This window comes from Canis lupus, chromosome 18 (assembly GCF_048164855.1).
Source record: "Canis lupus baileyi chromosome 18, mCanLup2.hap1, whole genome shotgun sequence".
Classification (NCBI taxonomy): Eukaryota; Metazoa; Chordata; class Mammalia; order Carnivora; family Canidae; genus Canis; species Canis lupus.
In genome coordinates this window covers 18130927-18154162 of record NC_132855.1, presented here as the reverse complement: position 1 = coordinate 18154162, position 23236 = coordinate 18130927, and the positions used below count along the sequence as shown (strand labels likewise).

General features: G+C 49.8%; 1 protein-coding gene across 5 annotated transcripts in view; it reads left to right on the top strand.

The window, feature by feature from the left end:
- Window positions 1-637: 637 nt before the first annotated feature.
- The window catches only part of MTURN (maturin, neural progenitor differentiation regulator homolog), a 28953-nt gene continuing 6354 nt past the window's right edge, over window positions 638-23236 (top strand). For 4 of the 5 annotated variants that reach the window (XR_012010736.1, XR_012010734.1, XR_012010735.1 and 1 more), the window contains exons 1-2: window positions 751-991; window positions 10524-10646. Coding sequence is in view for 2 of the 5 variants with exons in the window: in XM_072783613.1 (XP_072639714.1) it covers window positions 830-991; window positions 10524-10646 (285 nt within the window). In the remaining 3 variants the exon portion in view is untranslated. Of the gene's footprint in view, window positions 992-10523; window positions 10647-11930; window positions 12189-23236 lie in introns of those variants that run through there. The other variant, XM_072783614.1, reaches the window with a different exon arrangement.

The following is a 23236-nucleotide window of genomic DNA, read 5'->3' as shown; positions in this document are numbered from 1 at the left end:
GTTATCTGCAATTCTGCGGGCGTCCCCTGCACTTAAATCGCATTCGGGAAAACACTTTGCCCGACAAGGCCCGCTAACCCCCAGCAAGCGCAAGCCGGGACCCCGAGCTTCCCCACCGCCCCCGCTTCACTGCAGCGGGGAAAGCCGCGGAGGTCGGGTCCGCGCTGTGACGTCACCGGGCTGGCGGACCGCGGCCCTCCTCTCCGGCTCCGGTGATTGGCTGGGGCGCATGACGTCACGGAACGGAGGCGGGGCCGGACTCGTGAGGACTCCGGGAGGCTCCGAAGCTCTGGGTTCGCTTATTTATTAAAATAATAAATAAATAAATAAAGAATAAATAACATTTTTTTTAAAAAGGTGGTGGTGCGAACCGAGGAGTCCGCCCCGCCCTGCCCGCTGCAGACCGCGCCGCCCGAGAGGGACGGGCCGGGAGGCGGGCGGGGCCGGGCCGGGGGCGGGGCTTGGGCGGGGCCGGGCCGGGGGCGGGGCTTGGGCGGGGCCGGGCCGGGGGCGGGGCTTGGGCGGGGGCCGGGCCGGGGGCCGGGCCGGGGCCGGGGCCGGGGGCGGGCCGGGGGCGGGGCCGGGCGCGGCGCCGCGCCGTCCAGGCCGCCGCCCACTCCGTACACACAGCATGTAAACAGTCCCCGCCGGGAGGAGCCCCGGGACCGGAGGGAGCCGCGCCGCCCGGCCCCGCCGCCTGCCCGAGAGCCGCGGAGCCGCGCGCTGCCCGCCCGGGAGGAGGGCGCCCGAGGAGCGAGGAGGGCGGGCGGGAGGCGGGAGGCGGGCGGCGCGCAGGAGGCTGAGCGAGCGGCGGGCGCGGCGGGCCAGGATGGATTTCCAGCAGCTGGCTGACGTTGCGGAGAAATGGTGCTCCAACACGCCCTTCGAGCTCATCGCCACCGAGGAGACCGAGCGCCGGATGGATTTCTACGCCGACCCCGGCGTCTCCTTCTACGTGCTGTGTCCGGACAACGGCTGCGGGGACAATTTTGTGAGTGCGGGGGGGGCGGGGAGGGACGGCTGCAGCCGCGGGAGTGGACGCGCGGCCGCCTCCCTGCGCCCGAGCTCCGGCTCGCCGGCGAGGCTGTGGGCGCGGGTGGGGGCGTAACCGGCCCGGCCGGCGGGGCTGCCCTTAGGGCCGGGGAGCCGGGCGGGGCGGGCTGTTTCGGGGACGCGACCCCGCGGCCCGGGCTCGGGGCTCGGGGCTCGGGGCTCGGGGCTCGGCCGGGAGCTTGTGCCGAGCGTCCCCGCCGCCCCCCAGCCCGGGCCGGGGCGCACGATGGTCCCGCAGGGCCCGGAGTCCCGAGCTTCCTGCCCCCAGGCGTCCCGTCGGGCTGAGGAATCCCGCTCCCCTCCCGAGGCGCAGACTCCACTCCTCGAGTTGTCCCCGCCCGGGGGAGCCCCCGCCCCGGCCTCTCCCCTGCGCTGCCGGCTTGGACACAAAGCCTCTGTCCACACGAGCCGTGCCCCATCTCCAGGACCTTCTTTGCGGAATTACACCCCGGATCTTAAAGACGCACAGGCGCGTGCGCGCGCGCTCACGGACACACTCACACACACGCGGGCACGCCTATCCCCTCTGCTCCCGCGCTTCCATGGCTCCTCTGCGAGCTCCCAGCGAGGTGTGCGCGGCCCGAGCGGGCTCCGTCCGGCGGAGGCGGCGGCCGAGGCCCTGGCGGAGCCCCCCGGGGTCTCCAGCCGCGGGGACATCCCCCCGCGCCGGCCCCGCGCCCGCCCCACGCCCGCCGCGGGCTGGGGGCCCCGGGACCTGCACCTGCGAGGGGCGGATCTTCCACTTGGTCCCCTGCGCCCACTTGGGACCTTGGCGCTGGCGGTTTGGGGAGGGGGTGCGGCGGGCAGGGGCGCCGGGGCGGGAGGTGCGGGGAGGGGGCGAGGGGCGCTCCCCGGAGTGTTTGCGGGGACGGAGGAGAAGATCGCGGTCCCCAGATGTAAGATGGAGGCGGCCGCGGGCTCGGGTTACGGTGCGGTCGGCGGCGCGAGCCTGGAGCGGGCGCTGCCGCGGCCCCTGCGGACCGAGGCGGGGCGGCCCCGCGGCGCGGCCTGGCGCGGGCTCCTCAGGTGGGGCAGACAAAGCCCGGCCCGCGCGCCCCCGCCGCCCCCCGCAGGTTGGCAGCGCCCTGGGAGACGCGGCGACACCACCCTCCTGGGCCCCCAGAGACGGAGGCAGCCCCCCCGCCGCGCGCACGCCACCCCCCGCGGGTGAGGAACACACCTGGGCCCCGGAGGGGCGACGCGAGGAGACAGATGGCCTCGGGTGACAGACAGCCGGGTTGGGGACTCGGATCTGAAGCCTTGGGGCAGCTCAGTTTACACATCTGAAAAATGGGCGCAATACCAGTCCCCCCCCCAGGTGATCCCTAGATAAAACACCTGCGCAGCAAGGGCGCCTCAGACACCTGGGCTTCCCCGGAATTTGCACCTCTCTCTCTCTCTCTCTCTCTCTCTCTCTCTCTCTCTCTCTCTCTCTCTCTCTCTCCAAGAGCTTCAGCTTTCTCACCTGTAGAATGAGGTTAATGGGAACACCTCCGTCACAGGTACTTGTGAGGAGTAAACTACAAATATGTAGGAGAACACTGCTTTCTGTGGTTGAGTGAGTGTTCTTTGTTATTGGGGGAAAATGGGAGATCCTTACAAAGGGATGTACTCCACTGCCAAGGCGTGAGAAAACCCCAGGGGTATACTGCAAGGGGCTCCAGTGTCCAACTAACTACCACCTCGGGATTTGATTAGAAGTCCCTTCTAACCCGAGTCCGCAGGTGGCATTTCCCTCTGCCTGCTGTGCGAGATAGAGCAAGAATCACCCAAAGTTCTGGATTTTATAGGGGAGAGTTCCACACAGCCCTCCTGCCGGAACTGTGGGAGACATCCCCAAAGAAACTACCCCAAGGAGAACCATCGTTGAGAAACGTTGTGACTTTTTCAAGCCCGTTTATAATAGATTTTAAAGGTTTTCCCACCTGTATGAGTAAAATGCTTAAAACGTATTCATTCTCTACCAAATGAAATAGATAAGGAAGAAAGTAGATGAGAGGAAAAAAACGATTTCTTGGGTAGATTGGAACATTCTTAAAGTGTCTAGAGGCCATCATGGAGAGGATGCCAACCACCAGAGTTTTTGTAGCCCAGGTCTCTCCTCAGATCTCTCCCAGGCCAGATTTGCCAGGCTGTCATTTGCCCCTAGTTAAACATGAAGGGACTCGGGGGTGAAGTAAGTGTCCTACCTCCATTCCCTTTGCCTTTCCCAGGAAAATCCTGTTAAGAATTAGAAGAAATTTAAGATGAATGGAACTCCTGTAATATGAAGGATTTATGAACAATATTTACATGGTACTTCTCAATTTACAGTGTTTTCACATGACTCATTCATTCATTCATTCATTCACACATCAAGCATTTATCGAGGGCTTACTTTGCACCGGGCCAGGGCTACCTAGCATATAATAGGATCTCTGACCTCACTTTCCTGGGGTCATTCTATCCACCTAAGAGGCAGTTGGCATAATGGTCAGGGCTGCGCAGGCTCTAGGGCCAGGCTGCTTGGGCTTGTACCCCAGCCCTCCTGTCTAACTGTGTGCATCGGGGAAACTTCTTTAATGCCCCTGTGCCGTGATTGCCACATCTGTACATGAGGGAATGATAACATCAGTCCTTCCCAGTGGGCTTGTTTAGAACAGTGCCTAAAATAGGGATGGTGATATTAGGGACTCTCCAGCAGTCTCCACACAGCAATCACTCTGGATCTGTTTAAAATATAATCCAGGTCTTAAAAAAAAAAAAAAAATCCAGGACTTGACCTATGCCTTCCCACCTACACTGACTGCCTATAGCTTTTACCGTAGAACCTGAGCCCGTGAAATGCCCCACATGATGGGTCTCCTGCCACCTCTTTGAGGTGAATGGTCCTCATCTTGGACCGTTCTTCCTCCTTGCTCACTGTGTTTGTGCCACACTGACTTATCTGGTCCTCAGACAAGCTCATTCCTGCCTCAGGGCCTTTGCATTTGCTGTCCCCTCTGCCTAGAATGTTCTTCCTCCACATCTTTACATGGCTGGCTCCTTCATGCCATTCGGGCCTGAGAGCAACCTTCCTGACCACATATTCCTTCATCTCACTGTCTTTTATTCAAATCATAGCACTTATTAGTACTTAATACTCTCTTGTTTATTTTCTGCCTCCCCCATGAGGCTGTCAGCTTCATAAGAGCAATGGCTTTGTCTGTCTTACTTATCACTGCGTTCCAGAACTTGGAGTAGTGTCAGAAGCATGATAGGTGCTCAGCTCCTATGTGTGAGAACGAATGATAGTGAAGAAGGCAGATGTTAAATTTCAAGGTTGACAGCTTCCAAGAGTAACTACCACTTAGGTGCCATTTCCTATGTGTCAGATGTGTTCTAAGTACTTCGTGCATAGGTGCTTACTTAATCTTAGTTACCTCACAGGGTCCTCTCTGTGATTTTCTCCATCTCACAAAGACACTGACACACAGCAAGGTGTGCTGACTCCCACAGCTAATAAGAAGTACAGCAACTTGAACCGTAGCCCTGTACTGAAAGCAGAGCATCCCAGGAGTGACAACTGGGGACCCCATTCAGACTGTGGGTTCAAGGGCAGGCAGCTTCTTATTGGGCCTCACAAAAAGTCTACGGTTAGATATTGTCCCCATTTTATAGGTGTGGAAACTGAGGCTCAGTGTAAGAGATCTATCCAGGACTATGTCACTAAGAAATGGCAGCCAGGACTTGAGCCCAAGCCCGGTGGCCTGTCTTTTGCACCATGCAGAGTGTCCCACGGGCGACATCAAGCCAAGAGCTCCAAAGGCCTTGGGAACAAGGGCTTCCTTTTATTTTCCTTCCACTTTGGCAGCTCCTGGGTCCCTTGTGCACTGTTTCCTCTTCTCATCTCACAGGCCATCCTGTTCACGCCATCCCTTTCCACACTGCTGCCCTGATTCAGGTCGCCGTGGACAGTGCCCAAGGTCGGGTCCTGGGATAAAAATGAAGCTGCCTCTGCCCTCTATGTTGGCCGATCAGGGACAGAGCCAACCCTGCCTGGCTCTACAGGTGTGACAGGGAGGGGGCTGAGAGCTCACAGACAGGTGGCGTGCTCCCTTCTGCCAACACAGAAGGTCCTGCGGGCTTCGTCAGGCTTGAGGAGTGGGGTGTTGGCATCCGCAGATGGACCAGCCGGACAGAGGGGCACGTGTGCGCGCTCTCCTGGGCATGGCAGCACCAGCTGCTTTCCCTGCTCGTCCTGGGCCAGGAGAAAGGAGCTCGAAACAAAGAGCCCTGCCCTGCGGCTCCCTGGCGCCTGGGTGCTCATGACAGGAGAAGGGGAGGGCTGCCTTATTGTCCTATTTTTTCTGCCAAACCATCAAAAACATGTTTGGATCTAAAATTTTGTATCGTTTAATCCCTCCTCAGTATGAAAACAAAGATAGCAGTTGTCATGCTATTAAAGAAAAAAGGCTCTGTTTATAGAAGGACCATGTGATTTAATTTTATGCATGCGTGTATACGTGTATCTCTATATATTCTCTCTCATTTTGGTTCTAGGCGTGTCCCTATTCCTAACTATGTGACCAAATAAGAACCTTTTCATTTTTTTTTTTTAATTTTTATTTATTTATGATAGTCACAGAGAGAGAGAGAGAGAGAGAGAGAGGCAGAGACACAGGCAGAGGGAGAAGCAGGCTCCATGCACCAGGAGCCCGACGTGGGATTCGATCCCGGGTCTCCAGGATCGCACCCTGGGCCAAAGGCAGGCGCTAAACCGCTGCGCCACCCAGGGATCCCAGAACCTTTTCATTTTGGAGAAGAAAATATAACTTGTCTAAATGAGATTGCATCGCCTCGTATGGTGGGACGGTGGAGAAAAGAGCACCTTCCTATCTAATTTAAACTCTAGCCTCAGTTTCCTCCTATGTCAAATGGGGATAATCATACCTATGTTACATTATTTTTGTGGGGATTAAATGAGGGATAGTGGGAACTGTAAAGCTTTCCACAGTGGCTGTGCATTATTCATATAGGGAGATTTTTTTAGGGAGAAAGGTATGTCCTTAACATATGCATGAAGTGGTAATCCTGAGGAGTGTGAAGTTATGCTGATAGGAGTTTCAACAGACGGGAAGAAGCACGCTGGGCTCCTGCTACATGAGAGGCAGCCTACAGGCTCACCTCTATAATCTTTATAACCACACTGTTTTATTGTTTTCTGTGACTTACAAATGAAGGAACTGAGGCTGAAGGCTTTGCCCCTTGGCTTTGCCCCTTACCCTCTGTGTGACCACAGACAAGTTGCTTAACCTCTCTGAGCCTCAGTTTCCTCCTTGGTAAAACGTATCAGTGGTCGGCAGAAAGAGCAGGTCATAGGTACAGCCAGGCACACTCTTCTTACCCCGGGCAGGAGTACGTTGTGTGGTATGAGATGGCGTGCAGCTTTTCTCTCCTAGCATCTCTTCGACGGATGGCAGTCAGCTTTGGATTAAGCCACACCAACTCAGAATGGACTCCTTGGTACTAATGATGGCCGAAAACCCATAGGGCAGTACTACAGTGAGGGTGAGGCCCATGGGCAGTGGCCTTTTAACTCAGATAACTGAGTCCAGGGAGGAGAAATGGGTGCATTCTTTGCCCCCTGGCCACCCCCGACTCTGCCTAAGCACCAGGAAGCCAAGCACCATCCCAGGTGTTAGGACAATAGGAGCATGCAGAGTTTGCTCAAGAAGATATTTGTGGGATTGAATTACCATAGTGGCATAATCCCATTCGGGCATGAGCTGGATGTTCTCATCTATACTGTAGAAAACAGGTGCTCATTTTCCTGCGTGCAGATGACATGGTTATGTCGTCTTAAGCTGGGCAAACTTTGATGATAAACTCTGGTCCAACCTAATGACAGAAAGAAAGGCCACGGATGGCCTGTTTTAAAATCAAAGTTCTGGGCAGCCCGGGTGGCTCAGCAGTTTAGCGCCTGCCTTCAGCTCAGGGCCTGATCCTGGAGACCCAGGATCGAGTCCCACGTCGGGCTCCCTGCATGGAGCCTGCTTCTCCCTCTGCCTGTGTCTCAGCCTGTCCCTCTGTGTCTCTCATGAATAAATAAATAAAATCTTAAAATAAAATAAAATAAAAGTTCTCACCAGAGATTTTCACCTTCACTCCTCACCTCCCAAATATGATTAGCCAAAGTTCTGCTCTGGTTCTGGTTCTTAAAGTGTGGTCCCAGAACCAGCAGCGTGAGCGTCACCTGGGAACTTGTTGGAAATGCAGATCCTTAGCCCTGCCCCCAACAGTTGTGTCTTAATAAGTTGGGTGATGCGGAAGTGGGGGGGGGGTATGTTGTGATGCTTGCTGAAGCTTGAGCACCACTGCTGTGCTCCTCTTTGGAAGCCTTCCTTGGCATTCCTCCTACGATAAGGTGCCTTAGCTCTCATTGCATGGTTGGAAAGTCAATACATTCCCTACCTAGGTTTATATTTGCCAGAGAGTTACATTGTTCAAAGCCACAAGTTCTCTGACTCCTGCTATAGTTTTTTCACAGCCAAAGTGGCTGGTTGAATTTCCAAGTCAAAGTCACTGTGGCTACACCCAATGATGCGGGACTCTGGGTCTCAGTCACCCATTTATCTTTGTTCAAGACTAGATCCCAGAATTTTTCAGGAGCGTCAGCCCAGCCACCAGACGTCTGTCTGCCCTCTCCTGGTCTTAGAACGGGCCCCTCTATTTTTCCTAAGAGATTCCCATCATACCCTCAGCCCATTGCCTGTTAGTTTTTAAGAGCTCATCTGTTTTATCGGGGGCACTGCCTCAGGCCACTGATGGAACTTCCGTCTCTGCATAGGCCTATAGAAAGCTGTAGGGGCGGGCGGTGTCCCATCTACAGCCCATGGCCAGGCCCATTTACCTGGCACAGTTGGGCCTAATCTCACTCGGTTTTATATTCTTTTCCTTTCATTGTTTTCCCCTTTGTCCTTATTTTTGCAACTACAGACTCTTACCTTGTACTTTATGGATCTTTAATGACTGCCTTGGTTAATTTTGGAAGGAAACAGTTTCAACAAATAAATCAGAGTACTTTTTGTTATGGGCTACCACAGATAGGAAACATTAGCATTTAATAAGGGATGCTTTAAGTGGCTGCGTGCACAGGAGTCTGTGATTCCAAACGCCACGCACCCTTGTTGTATCAGATGGACAGGGATTTGGTTCAGACTTCTTTAAACCTACAAAACCAATCCGTCTGAGAGTTAGACAGCCAAATGAAGGAAATGTAAGCATACTGGACAGAAGGCCCTTTAGCAGGTGGTAAGTCAGCCTGCTCCAAAATATATTCATAAGTCAACGGCTCCAGAAATGGAGCAGTGGAGATTGTGGCCCGAGCACTCTCCTCACGAGGTTAGAAATGCCCTAGAAACACTTCAAGAACCTGTCTCATTTCCCAGCAGTAGTGGATACGATGCAATTCTGTTGCTTGAGTGATGCACTTTCCTTAGTTTATAATTTAAAGCCCAAATGTACTTTAAAAAAGTAGATATATAAGGTTTTCATAGATCCACCTACTTCCGAATTAAGTATAACTCAGGTTGCCTTGGGTACTGTTCTCAGGGAAGTCACATTGAGTGTCTCATTTGCTCAGTGGGTGCCCTTAGGCTTGTGGCAGGTGGAAAGCCCAGCCCAGCCCCTTCCTCCCCATTCTGCAGACACAAAAGGGACAAGAGGGTACTTACACCCACCAGTTAGTGAACATCCATTGCATGCCAGTCAGGCACTGTGCCAGGCACTTAACATATTTTTGACTTTTTCTCTAATCTTTACAAGGCTAGGAAAGGCAGGATTATAGTTTTCTATTGTGCAGTGCTAGATGTTCATCCCATCTTCCACTTGGGTAAGAATTTGAAACACGCTGGAACTTTTAAAAATTTGAGCATGAAAATGGGTGGCAAGCAAAACTTTATATGGAAGCGAGACTTTATTGTTCTTGCTGAACCCCTGCTGCCCAAGAATCAAGGATGATAACGAATATAAAAGCACTTTGTACTACTACACTTTTGTACAATGTAAGAGGCTTTTACATAAATGGCATTTCAGTGGCTCGACAACTGTAAGGGTCGTGTTAATAGGGAATCGTGTTTGAGCTATTGTCTAAAGCGAGAGAATCGAGAAGTTATCTTTGTTAGGTCAAGGCAGAAGCCCCTCCAGAAGTCTGCTGGAATTAGAGCAGCATGTGTCAAAAATGGACCTTCACATCTATGGAACACAGATAATTGGGGTGGAAAGATGGCACATTAGTTAGGCTCTTGGACTGGAGCAGTATTTGAAGTCTGTAGATCCAGTTCTTAGAAATGCTGCAGTGAGAAGGAAGGAGGTGAAATGTGTTTCTCGAGTGATTGACATAGAACTTTCTGGGGGGTGATGCCCTAATCATTGTATTAATGGAAGGGAGCAAGTGTGTGCTTGACATGGACTATTTCTCCAAATAGATCTTGTCCCCTGCTGCCTCCTCTCTGCTTCTTGCTCTAATTTGCCAGATGTCTTCCTCCCTCCCACGCCTCTACACTTTTCCGCCAATGGTGAGCTGTCATTGATCGGTTCCCTCTCAACAATGACTCTTGGTCACGTACCCTGATGTTACCCTAGTAGCCCAGTGCCCCTCCCTAGCTCTGATGTGCAAAGCAGGGGGCTTCTCAAGCCAGTTTCTTGGGCTTATTCCAGATCCTTGAACGTGTATGGGAGAGACTTGTCCAGTTTTAAAGAGGTGCTAAGACAGATATCCTCGCGTGGGGAAACAAAAAAAACCACAAAACCTTGTCTAGCCTTAAGAAAAAAATGAAGCCTAGAACCAGTCTTCCCTTGGTACATGTTACCATCAGGAGGCAATGCCCTCTTCAAGCATTTTTAGAGAAGGGGAGCTTTCAGAAAGCCTTTGCTTCCCAGTGACATAGCTATGGCTCTTCTGTGTGTTCCTCTAAATTCATTTTGATTTGGTTTTGTCTTAATTCATTTCATTTTGAAGTAAATTTACCCCTACTCACAGGTGGATCTGGGTAAAGAATGTCTCATTGCAAGTTAGTGGTTACAAACTCTGCTTAATTAATCCTTCAGCTCTAGCTGAAGGCAGAGCCACGGATCATGCAGGCCCTGGGTTTTCCCTCCCTGCTGCTTTTAAAACCCTCCTCACTCAGCGGGAGAAGAAGGACTGTGGAAATCGTGGGCAGGGGAATATCGATCCCACTGCCTTTTTGCTACGTCTGAGCAGATCTGCTGGCAAATGGAGCAGGTGAGATCGTGGACTGAAAGCTGGGGCTTTTCTATAGGGTATGCAGTCTCTCATCCCCTTCAGGGCGGGTGAATCAAGAACGAACATAGGAATTTTACTTTGGAACAGAGGGCTTCAGATTTATGTAATTAAGAAAAAAAAATGTGTTTCGGCTTTTCGGATTTCACACTGAGGGTAATGACCGTGTGTCTTTGTTTTCTCCTTTCCCTCGTCTGTGGGCACGTAGCACGTGTGGAGCGAGAGCGAGGACTGCCTGCCTTTCTTGCAGCTAGCACAGGATTACATCTCCTCCTGCGGCAAGAAGACGCTCCACGAAGTCTTGGAAAAAGTCTTCAAGTCGTTCAGACCTGTAGGTGCCTGCTTGGCTTCCAAAGCCACCTTGTTTTCTACAGTGATTGTGCTTGGAATAACAGGGATGGTGGGGAAAGTGGGCAAAACCTGGGATGACTAATTGTTTTTCTCTTGTCTGCTTTGTGGCTTAAAGATAGCAGCGAAGGGAAGGAGGGTGAGGGCGGAGAGGGAGGGGGAAACGGGATGTGACACAGCTGTTTGTTGCAGGAATGATGGTTATTTCTAGCATCACTTGAGTTGAGAATCTCTGATAGGGTGGGAAGCAGACAGAGCCCTGATGAGACTCCTGAGCATTCCTGTTCTTGTCCAGTGGACTTAGGGCCAGAATGCTTGGAAGTGCTATGGAGGTTCTCTTCTATGGGGCCTGTATTTGGGGATCTGCCAAAGGGCTGTTCTACAGGATGTGCCTCCATGGCTCTGGGTATGGAGAAGGATGAAACGATCCCGGGGTTCTGTTCTCTTTTTATAAACTATCTTATGTAGGGAGCTTGCTTTCCGTACCACCTCCCCACCCGCCACTCTGCCCCAACCCAGGATTTAGGAATCTGTATATCCTCGCCTAGCAGTTTGTTTTCATTCTGGCTGAAAAACATGTAAGGCGAATTCTCACCCCTATTCTGAAGATTACCTATTTCCCTTTATCTTTAGTGGGAGATAGAGTCACATTACTGGTGTTGTGACACTTCCCCTGAGTTCAGTTCCCCTGCCTACCATAAATACTCTACACCTTCAATGATATTTGCTCTAGGATTTTTTTCCCCCAATTTTTAAAAATAGTGTCTACTTCTCTGCTCTGATTTTCAAGCTTGCCTTTCAATTCTCTGAACATAGTAGGCATGATTGCATGGTTGTGTAAGAGTGTATGTCTGACATTCCAGTATTTCAAGGTTTGCAAGTCTTTTTTGTCGTCTTTTGTTTCAATCGTGTCTCACTCTTGGTATCTTGTTTCTTTGCGTGTTGGATTATCTCTGTGTGCTGGTTATGGTGTTGAAAATGTGTATATAGGAGTAAATTGAGGCCTGAGATGATGGTACCTTCCTCCAGGGAGGGTTTTGATCTGCTGCTGCTGGGGCTGGGAGCCCTATCAATCTGAGACCACCTTCAAACAATTTGAGTAAGACTTGTGGTTCTTAGAACTCTCCAGGTGATGAAAAGCCAGGCTTCTTGTCTGGTTTCTTTTAGTTTATCCTTGTCCTGAGAGCTGTCTTAGTCCATTCGGGCTCCTGTAACAAAATATCAGAGACTGGGAAGCTTATAAACAGCAGACATTTATTTCTCACAGGTGCAGAGGCTGAGAAGTCCAAGATCAAAGTGCCAGTAGATTCAGCGTCTGGCGAGGGCCCACTTCATAGACAGACAGCTGTCTTTTCACTGTAACCTCACGTGGTGGAAGGAGAGGGAGGTATCTCAAGGGCCTGTTTTATAAGGGCTCTAATCCCATTCATGACCTAATCCCCTCCCAAAGACCCCACCTCCTAATAATGTCTCCTCGTCCCCCCCGAGCGTTAGAATTTCAGCATATGACTTTTGCAGGGACACAAACGTTCAGAAAATAACAGGTCTTTGGATCTCAGCTCAAAGTGGATAGTTTGGGTGTGTAGGTGGCTCAGTTGGTAAAGTGTCTGCCTTCAGCTCGAGTCGTGATTTGGGGTGCTGGGATCGAGCCCCACATTGGACTTGCTGTTCAACTGGGAGCTTGCTTCTCACTCTCCTTCCTGCTCATGCTCCCACTATCTTTCTGTCTCTCTCTCTCTCTCAAATAAATAAATAAAATCTTAAAAAAAAAATACCAAAAAGGGTAGGGATGATTTATCCCAGTCTGCTTGTTTGGAAGACTCTGGGTTTGACTTTTCAGTGCCTCTGTAGCTCTTAGAGTAGGCCAGGAATGCAGTAAAGTTTCTAGCTGTTTCTTTCTAGGTCAACAGATGCCCTCAGGACAAAAGCAGCTTTTTATGTTTACCTCTCTAGGTTCTAATTCTTCAATATATTTAAGAAAGCATTTTTCAAATTTAATCCAGCTTTTTTAGTTCTCTGAGGAAGAGTTGATCCCAATCATTCAATCCACCATTACAAGAAATAGAATTTCAGTGGCTTTTCTCACTCTCTCTGATTCGTATCATTTGTCCAGCCAATTCCTATTTTATTTCTTCATTTTCCAAGCCTGGTTGGCTCATTCACAGTAGACTCATGACTGGAAAGTACTGATCTATTCCTCATTCATTCTGTATATATTTACTAAGTACCCAGCTACTGTATTCCTAAGACTTGATTCAAACAGATGAAAATCTTGTCCTTATATTCTGGTAGCAGTGGGAGAACAAGATAAATAAGTCCAGCGCATAATGTATTAGGAGTAAGTGCCAAGCAGAAAAAATAGGTAAGTCAGGGAAAGGAAGTAAGAAGTGTCAGAAGTACCAGAATTTTTTTATTGGGGGAGCAGTAGAGGCTTTGCTAAGAAGTTCACATTGAGTACAACTTAAAGCATGAATCGTGAGGAAATCTAGGGGAGAGCTTTCCAGGTAGAGGCTGGGGAAAAGGTGAAGTGTGGGGAGAAGGATATCGGTGTTTTGGGAAGGAGGAGGTGTGGTGTGGCCAAAGTAGAAGGGTGGTAGGGAGGAGCAAGAGAGGAGCCTGGGGGATTTCAGGGGTTTGCAGGTCACAGAAGGATCTGGGTTTTACTCTGGTGTGACAGGGAGCTATTGGAAGAGTTTGAGCACGAGAGGGATCTGACTTCACGTTTTAAACCCCTCCTCCCCGTGACCAGGTGAGAATAGGCCTCAAAAGGGGTGGGTGGGAGCACGGGGACCAGTGTGGAGGCTGTTGGGTCGTTCAGGTGAGGGGATGAGGGTTGGAGCAGGGTCATCACAGTGAAGGCAGCATGGAGGGGGTAGATTCTAGAGATGGCCTTGAAAGTAGACCAACTAGAGTTGCTGGTGAACCAGAAGTCGGGAGGGAGAAAAAGAGAGAAGGCAGGGGTGAACTAGGTTCCTTGGCCACGCAATGAGGGGAATGGCGCTGTCATTTACAGAGATGGGGAGGCTGCAGAAGGAGCGGCTGGGGGATCATCTTACCAGGAGCTCAGTTTGGGGCATGTTAGTGTTAGAAATGCCATTAGACATCCAAGCAGAGATATCAAAGTAGGCAAAATTTTTTAAGACATTCAACCACCAATACCCCCCACCCCCAGCACCTGAGTGGCTCAGTTGGTTAAGCAGCTGGCTCTTGGTTTCGGCTCAGGTCACCATCTTGCAGTTAGGGGATCCAGCCCAGCTTTGTGCTCAGCAGGCTTTGTGCTTTGAGCTTTGTGCTCAGCAGGGAGCCTGCTTCAGATTCTCTCTCCTTATTCCTCCTGCTCACGCTATCTCAAATAAATAAATAAAATCTTAAAAAAAAATACACCCTGAGGCCCCCCACCCCCGCCCCACCACATCTTAGCCAGAAAAAAAATCTATTAGCACACGATACTCGACTTTGCAGCTGGTGTCCTCGCAGGGGTTCCATTCATGAGCCTGCCACCTGCTTTTCTTACTGCGCCTGTTCTCCTGGATTGCAAGCAAAATACCTGCAGAATTGGCCTCCCTGGAGAAGGCGAGCTCTCACCAGAACTCATTTTGCTGTTTCTCTTTACCAAGAAGACCTGGCCATAGTTTGGCAACCAGGCAGCCACATGTAAATGGAAAGAAAAACACACGCTCCAAAGAAATCCAGATGCACAGCTGAAAGCAAGTGGATTGTTTGAACATTTTCCTTCAGATTCCTTTTTTTTTTTTTTTAAGATTTTATTTATTCACGAGAGACACACAGAGAGGCAGAGACACAGGCAGAGGGAGAAGCAGGCTCCCTCTGGGGAGCCGGATGCAGGACTCGATCCCAGAACCCCGGGATCACGCCCTGGGCCAAAGACAGACGCTCAACCACTGAGCCACCCAGGTGCCCCTTCTTTCAGATTCTGCTGCTGCTGTGCCAGAGACACACAGGCTCAATCTGATGTTTTCGTTGGATTTCGAGGGTTCCTTTCTAAAGCAGAATCTTACATCCAAGGTGGGGCCCTGCTCCCAGTACAGCAGCCCATTGCTCTTGACATTTTTATGTACCAGGCACACTCTGGCGGGGCCTCTTCTGCCCCTCAGGTAGAGTTGGGTGGGAAGCACCTTCTCAGAGTCAGGGAAGGTGAAGTGCAAGTAGGGCTTTGGGTTTCCCTCAGCCAGGACAGGTCCCAGGTTGGATGATTCAGGGAGTGTTAGAGACCACAATGAGGGGCTGCTGGATGTCCCTGGGAAACTTTCACCCTCTTCCCCTCCACTCAACAGTGTGGTTCTTCCCATGACTGCTCTCTTTTGGTTTTATGTAAGGGAGCTTTGTGTTTAGAAATAAAATACAGCGAGGTGCCTGGGTGGCTCAGTCAGTTAAGCACCTGACACTTGGTTTCTGCTCAAGTCATGATCCCCAGAGTCCTGGGATGGAGCCCCGCATCGGGCTCCCTGCTCTGTGAGGAGTCTGCTTCTCCCTCTCCCTCTCCGTTTATTTAAATCAAATAAATAAATAAAATCTTAAAAAAAAAAAAGGAAAGAAGACCCAGCAAAAGGGCTTGTTGCTGTGGGGGTTGAAAGTGTCTGATGAGAGCACTTGGGTGGCTCAGTAGGTTAACTACCTGCCTTTGACTCAGGTCATGATCCTGGGGTCTCGGGTTAGAGCCGGCATCAAGCTCCCTGCTCAGTGGGGAGTCGGCTTCTCCCTCTCCCCCTGCGCCTCACTCCTGCTGTGCACGTGTGTGCACACTCTCGCCCTCCCTCCCTCTCTCTCTCTCTCTCTCTCTGGTGCAGGCGCATTTTCTCTCTCTCAATAAATAAATAATCTTAAAAAAAAAAAAAACAAAACAAAGAGTCTGTCAAAGTAACACATACCCAAATGCTACAGGGTTATCAAGCAGGTAAACTTGAGTACATCACCTCCCCGGACACTTGTGGTAGGCTGATCAACCCGTGTAGCTGCTTTTCGTTTATAGTTGGGAAAACCATGGGGAGGGGGGTCTTTCCACTTTCATCTTAGAACAGCCTCACCCGTGGCTTTGCATCCTTGTTTCCCCTTGGCCAGCCCATCACCAGCCCCTGCCCTGTGCAGGCTCTCCAGAAGGATCAGCACCTGTCTGTTGACCTGCTGCTGCTGCCGCCTTTTGGGGCTTGAGCCAAGCAGAGTCCATGAACTTTGCTGAAACTTGTACGCTCCTGTGTGCACGGTCCAGAGGGACGGGGTCATCTTCTGGGCTCCTTAGCCATCCTGCCCGAAAGGCTGGGATGCCACTTTAGTGCTCGGTCTTTCTGCCAACTTGGCCCACACTGTGCTCTTCCCCCTTCTCCTCTCTTGTGTGCCTTCCTCCCACCAATACAAGCAGTGTCACGGTCAAAGCCCTCCTGGACACATGAAGAAAGCTGTTGGATTTGAAAAGCAGGAAACCTTTGGTTTTGTTTTATTCCTTTTCCCCATCTCACGACTCCTCTTTTTTCTCTATTTCTTTGTCACGTTTTCAACAGAATATATTGACTGTTTGCTATTTGCCAAAGCACTACTTTGGAGAGTGAGGGGCAGGATACAGTGCCCAGCTCTTGCCCTCAAGGAGCTGACTTTCTGGTAGGCGAGACAGCCACAAAAACATACACGTTCCAAGGTGGAGCACTTATTTCGGTCCAGACACTCTCCTAGATACTGTGCAGAATAAGCAAAGGAGTCCCATTCCCTGCTGTGCTCACTCGACTTTGGGGAAATACTTCCTGAGAGGACGTTAGTGACCACGTAGTACAGGGTGTTGTTTGTGGTCTCTTTACCTAGTTATGTGGACTCAGGAGACTACATGTTGAGGAACCCAAGCTTTGTGGGCAAGCCGCTCTGACACTTGCTGGCTGCGTGTCCTTAGCCAAGTCACTTACCCTCTCTGTTTCTCAGTTCCTTCATTTGTAAAATTAGGAAACCAGTGTTGATAGATACCGTAGAGATCTATGAAGATTAAATGATGCAATTCTTGTCAGGTACTTAGTACAGCACATTACACAGGATAAGCACTGAATAAATGCTGGCAGTGATCTGGACGGGACCAGGACACGAGGCAAAATGCTGTTGGGAAGTGAGTAGGACTTAGTGAAACCTTTTGTAGGATTCTTAGATTTTTGTTGGAGAGAGAAAACTATTGCTAAGTGATTTCAACACATGCTTGAGCAAAAGCATCCAGCTGAGAGAAGGGATTTTTTTCAGAGGTATAGTTGGGGTATTATAGGCAAAAGTTTATCAACATTGGTTTTGGCAAAACAATAAGCATCCATTCAGTGCTTGATCCATGCACCTCACTGGTTAGATGCTGGTCCTGCAGGGAGGACAAACTGAAGCTCCCGTCCCCTGGAAGGGCATATGACCAAAGAGTCTCTGCGTGACAGGGTTGTGGCCGATACTTCTTCTTTTCTGTATTTTCTAGATTTTCAGTGATGTCACAGAAAAAACTCTCCATGGTACTTTTTTCCCCAAACCTATTGTCTACAGTGTGTAAGAAGGGCTAGAAATAGGGGGATCCCTGGGTGGCTCAGCGGTTTAGTGCCTGCCTTCGGCCCAGGACGTGATCCTGCAGTCCCGGGATCGAGTCCCACATCAGGCTCCCTGCATGGAGCCTGCTTCTCCCTCTGCCTGTGTCTCTGCCTCTCTGTCTGTGTCTCATGAATAAATAAATAAAATCTTAAAAAAAAAAAAAAAAAAAAGATGGGCAAGTGGGCTCACCAAGGAACGAAGAGCCAGGCCACAGCTTCCTGAGAACTTGAGACCTGAAGACATGGCAGGATCCAGACGAGCTCAGAGGGGAGGAGACCTGAGGCCAAGAAGGTCTAGAAGGGCACATCAGGGCCCCGTGTCTCAGATTCCTCAGAGATGCCCCCTGGGTGGGGGTGGGTGGCTCAACCCTGCCCTGGCCTGTCTGGCTCCCAAGCCGTTGCAGCCTCTAGCAGGTCACTTGACCTCAGGGTCCCCATCTTTAAAATGGGGGTCATACCCGTTTTGCTGTCTTGTGGATTCCTGTGGAGCTTCAAAATCAGATTAGGAGCACAAAGAACTCCTGACAAAGAACTGTCAAAGCCCATCCACACTGCTGAGGTTCATCTCAGGTTCTGATTCATTGGGTGAATACGTGACTCTGCGTGCAGTGGGGCAGCTTGCCTCCCAGAGGGACACATATTCAGCTCCTACTCCAGGGGTCTCCTAGCGTGGGCCTCGTTCCTACCGGAACGTCCTATCCAAATGGTACAGGTAATGCCAATGGCAGCGCCAAGCAGGCTGTCATTGGCATCTGTGAACAGGCAGGTTTATCTCTGCTGTGCAACCAGCAACAGCCTCAGAGACACCCACCAAGAGCCTTGAAAAATGTGAATTGGAGAATCATTGGAGTCTTAACATTTTTCTTGTTTAAGTGGCCCTTGGTTGACAGTGGCTGGTCATCGCATGATTGAGCTAGATAAAAAAAATAGTAGTTATGGATCTAAATAATGGTGATGGCGCCACTTATTTTTTGCCTCTGAGTCTTCATATCTTTTATTTATTGACAACTGACAGGCTTCCCCTGGTTAAAAAACACTTCACTAGCGAAGAGCAAGCTTACCATTTCCACTTTAGCTGCAAAATCAAACCTTATCGGTGCCCTTTCAGTTTCTCTCAAAGCTTTATTTTATTTCATTTTATCCTGGACTATTACTCCTCCTCCTCATACTAGCACTGTGGATATTCAGGTCATGAGGCATCTGTTGTTATGACAACTTTGTGTGCTGTTCGGTTGATGTTGCTTTGATGGCCCTACCTGGAGTTAGAACCCGTGGTTCCCCCCTGTTTTCTTGCTCTCCTTGGCCTTCATCCCCTCCCTGGAGTTGCTGTTCCAATGCAGAGACACCTCTACCAGAAAAATTCCCCTAGTTCTAGCTGGCTGGCCTGAGCAAAATTATTATTTTCAGTTTACCACTGAAGGCTGAGGAGCCAGAGATTAAACCCCACAGGAAAGCCCATCATGACCCAGAAAAAGGCGAATTCTTGCATCTACTCTTACCACCTGGTTGAGAACCTGGAGGAAGAATCCACCTGTGGGAAGCTGCCCCAGTGGGTCAGAAAGTCTGATAAGAGAAGATTATGCAATCATGTGGGTTTTAGGAAGACATTGAATGTTGATATGTTTATCATAGCTTTTGTTTGCTGCTCATGTATGAAATTTCAAACATGTACTTTTTAGGAAATATAACTGCTCCTGAAAGTAAGAGAGTACTTACTAGTCTTGCCCATTTGGGTCTTATATCCATCTGGCCACCTACCCCTTTTTCTCCTAGTATCAAGAAGACAGACCAACCAGGATCTCGTTGTAGGTTTCCTGGTACCACTTAGCATCATTGATCATTAAGATAAATAGTCGCAAATTCCCCAACGTTTAGGGTAATACTCAGAGGGTGGGTTTTGGATCAGTAGTGTCCCCATCACCTGGGAGCTTGTTAGAAACACAGAACTTCAGGTCACACCTGAGACCAGCTGAATCATAATCCACATTGTAAGTAGACCTCTGGGTGAATCACATAAGTAGTAAAGTGCTCCGAGGAGTCCTCTGGTAGGACCTTCCAGGGACCTCTGAAGCCACAAGCCACAAGACACTTCCTGAAAGCACCTTAGCTAATCAGCTGTGCTCTCCAAGGCAGAGACCTCTTCTCCCTGTCTTCCATAGACACATTCTAGCCCTCTGCACTGAGCGAAGGCCACCTTTGGAGACAGCAGATGTGAAATGCCAGCTACACGTGTCCTCAACTCATTTCTGCCACTTTCTAATAGACCTGGAGTGAGTCCCTGAAGATCATTGATATTCTCCTGGGTCTAAAGAACTTTTATTCTCGAGGGTTGGCATTTCTACCTTTCAAGTATGGCCCTGTTTGGGTTCGTGGGCTGCAAAAGGTTTTATGTGATCACAGGTTGCCCAAAGGCAGCTTCATGCACAGCAAACCCCTGGAAATGCCAACACCATTGTTCAGAGGTAGCATAAAGATTTTTCTCCAGTCAATGGAAAACATTGTACTGAACAGAATTAATGATTATAACTATTAGAAGTAATTTAAATGTACCAGATAGGATTTTTTGGCCTGTCTCCTTTTCTTATGCATACAGTAAAAGCAAGGACCCCAGGATTCTTTATATATATATATATATATATATATATATATATATATATATATATATTCACGATAGAGAGAGAGAGAGAGGCAGAGACACAGGAGGAGGGAGAAGCAGGCTCCATGCCGGGAGCCCGACGCGGGACTTGATCCCGGGACTCCAGGATCGCGCCCTGGGCCAAAGGCAGACGCCAAACCACTGAGCCACCCAGGGATTCCCCGGACCCCAGGATTCTCACCAGTCTGTTTGTATTCCTGCCTCTGACATATCGTCTTGACTGTTAAAAATTTGGATCCATGGGACGCCTGGGTGGCTCAGCGCATGATCCTGGAGTCCCCGGATCAAGTCCCACATCGGGCTCCCTGCATGGGGCCTGCTTCTCCCTCTGCCTGTGTCTCTGCCCACCCCCCCCCTCTGGCTCTCATGAATAAGTAAATAAATAATAAAAAGATTACAAGGATTTTAAAAAAATTGGTACCTGTGTGGCTCAGTAGGTTAAGGGTCCAATTCTTGATCTCAGCTCAGGTCTTGATCTCAGGGTTGTGAGGGTGTGGAGCCTACTTTAAAACAAAATGGATCCAGAAGTTAAATGTCGACTTAACTTGCCATAGATGGGAATAGAGACAGAAGTGAGAATGCTGGATTGCTGCATGTCTATGTGGTACTTTTTGCAATCCCAGGCAAATTATAGTTCTAGTGATTTTTTTGTTCTCCTCTGTGCTTTTTCCAATTGTACATACTCATGAATGTAGACATTAATATTGCACAATGATCTTTTTTAAAGTATATACCTTATATAAGATAAGTTATACTACTCAGTAGAAAACATTGACGCCTCCAGCTATAGGAACAGCATTGACAACTAGAAGGGAATCTTCTGGGTACCTGGTGGTTAGGTTGTAGTCTGTGATCTGATGGCCTGGGTTTGAATTCTGGCTCTGACATTTACTGGGTAACTCTGTGTGACCTACTCAGCCTCTCGAGGTCTTATCTGTAATAAAGGGATAATACCTACCCCCATAGGGCTATTAGGAGGACTAATGGAATTAATAGTACATGTAAGGCTGCCTAACTCCATGCCTAGCAGATAGTAATGTAACCAATATTAACAATCATTATTAAATCTGCAGCACTATCAGATTGGTTTGTTGAAGGGCGTGCTGACTGTGAGTCTGAGAATCAAGTGAGGAGGCTAATAGAATTGAGTTTCTTCTCTTCCTGCTTGTTGTAGTACTGATCTGCAGTGAGCTGGTCCAAAAGCAAGCACAGCTGAAGGGAGAGGGAGAAACAGGGGCTGGAGGCAGTCTACCGATGCAGCCGTAACTCCCCGTGAATAACTGAACTTCTGTGCTTTAAAATGAGAAGCTAAGACAATATAACCTAACTAATTTACATGAGGCTCTATAGTTTACAGACCATCGCCACATTCACTTTCTCATTTAATCTCTGTAGTCTCTCTAGACATAGAGCAGGTGTCATGGTCCCCACTTTACAGAGAAGGACACTGAGGCTCAGCAAAGGTGACGGCTTGGCATAGGTCCCCAACTAGAGCCCTGGCTTCTGGATGCCTGGTCCAGTACCTTTTTCACACAGCCTCTCAGTTATCTGCAGGCCCTGCACTAAGGCGCCTTGGAAGTCAGGAAGGCCATTGAGAATTGCTTCTGTTCTTTCTTCCTCCTGTAAGGGTAGGGAGTGGGCAGTTCTAGAAGTGGCATCGAAGTATTTCCCACCAAAGGGAAAGGCCTCTTATGTGCTGATGCTCTAGACCTAAAAGTATGTGCTTTGGATTCACACCAGAGGTAAGGTAGAGAGCTAGGAAGAGGAGAGAGGGGGAGAGATGTGGTAATGGTTTCATGCTTGGCTCACTGGAACCTCTTCTACAAACCAGCCTAAGGAGAGGAGAGGAGGATATTGAGGGGTACATATGGTTTGAGTCCATGTGAATTACTCAAGTGTATTATGAAAAAATATAATCAGTGACACAAGTCCTTAGGACAAGATGGCAAATGTGTAGGTGCATGCCTCAACTGCACCCTCTTTACCCATATCCGCCATGGCTGATCGACCATTCTCTTTCCCACTGAGCTTTGGAATCCCCAACCCAGGGCTTCAGGCAGCTGCTACCTGTCAGATTTGTTAAGTGAGAGAGAACCCATTGGCCGTTCCTCTTTTAAGGGGTATCCCCCTTCAGTGCAGTGAGGAGTCCCATTTATTATTGTTGAATTAATGCATCTTCTGTGGGCATTTAGGTGATTCTCGGGTTCTCAGTAGGGGCAAAAACATTTCTGTTTCATCAACGATTTAAATATCATCACCCATTCAACGCTTTGACCTTGCTGTGTCACCAAGCAGCTCTTCAAATAAAAATGGAGCATCAGAACACTCACCATCGGTGTTCATTGTAGCCATCTTTTCTCTCTCTTTATTTTTTTACGCATTTTATTTATTTATTCGATAGCGAGAGTGCACAAGCAGGGGGAACGGGAGAGGGAGAAGCAGGTTCCCCACTGAGCAGGGAGCCCGGCGTGGGGCTCAATCCCACAACCCTAGGATCATGACCTGAGCCAAAGGCAGACACTTAACCAACTGAGCCACCCAGGCTCCCTTTTCTCTCTCCTTAGAGGCAAAATTTACATTTTGCTCGTTTCACTGCGATGTGAGAGGGCGACAGCAGCAGGAGAAAGGGGCTTCTCACTTCCCCCAGCATCCTTGCGATTGCCCCACACTGTGCAGGCTGGCGGAGATGCGCCCCTCCTGCTCCACTCCTCCAAGGCAACTGTGGCTCTTTGAGACAGCTGCAGCCCTCCAGGCTCTATGGTGAAAGAGTGTGTCTGCAGCTGGCCACGACCGCCTTGCTAGGCCACATGGATAGATAATATGACCGAGGGCCTGGTAGATGATCTTGAGCTGAGTTCGACCGTAGGGCTGTGTGAGACCTGCAAGAGTCAGGGTTCGAGAACTTCAGGGGAGAGGCATTATTTCCATGGGGATGTATTTCCTCATTTAAGCATTTGGACAAGGGAGGAGGGGAAGAAGGGCCAGGGGTCGCCCGGCACAAGGGAGGCAATGCAAAGTAAGCAGGATGGTCTATCTTATTACAATGGCTTAATGCAGTTAGTTTGGATCATAGGGCCGTTCAGCCAAGTTGCCTGAGAGTGACCAACCAAGAGGGCCACCGTGTGAGAATGTCAGGGCCACGTGTAGACTGTAAATCTCATGGAGGAGCTGTGGGGTGGAAGCACTGTGATCATGGGCAGGGCCCAGGAGTACCCAAGGCCACAGCTTTCTGCCAGCACCAGGGCTTTTCATTCATGTAAATCAGGCCCGGCAGACAGCACTCGGTTTCCAAGCAAAGACCAATCGGTGCTTTAAGGAAATGTTTACCATGTATTTATTGTGAATTTCCCTGATGATAATCAT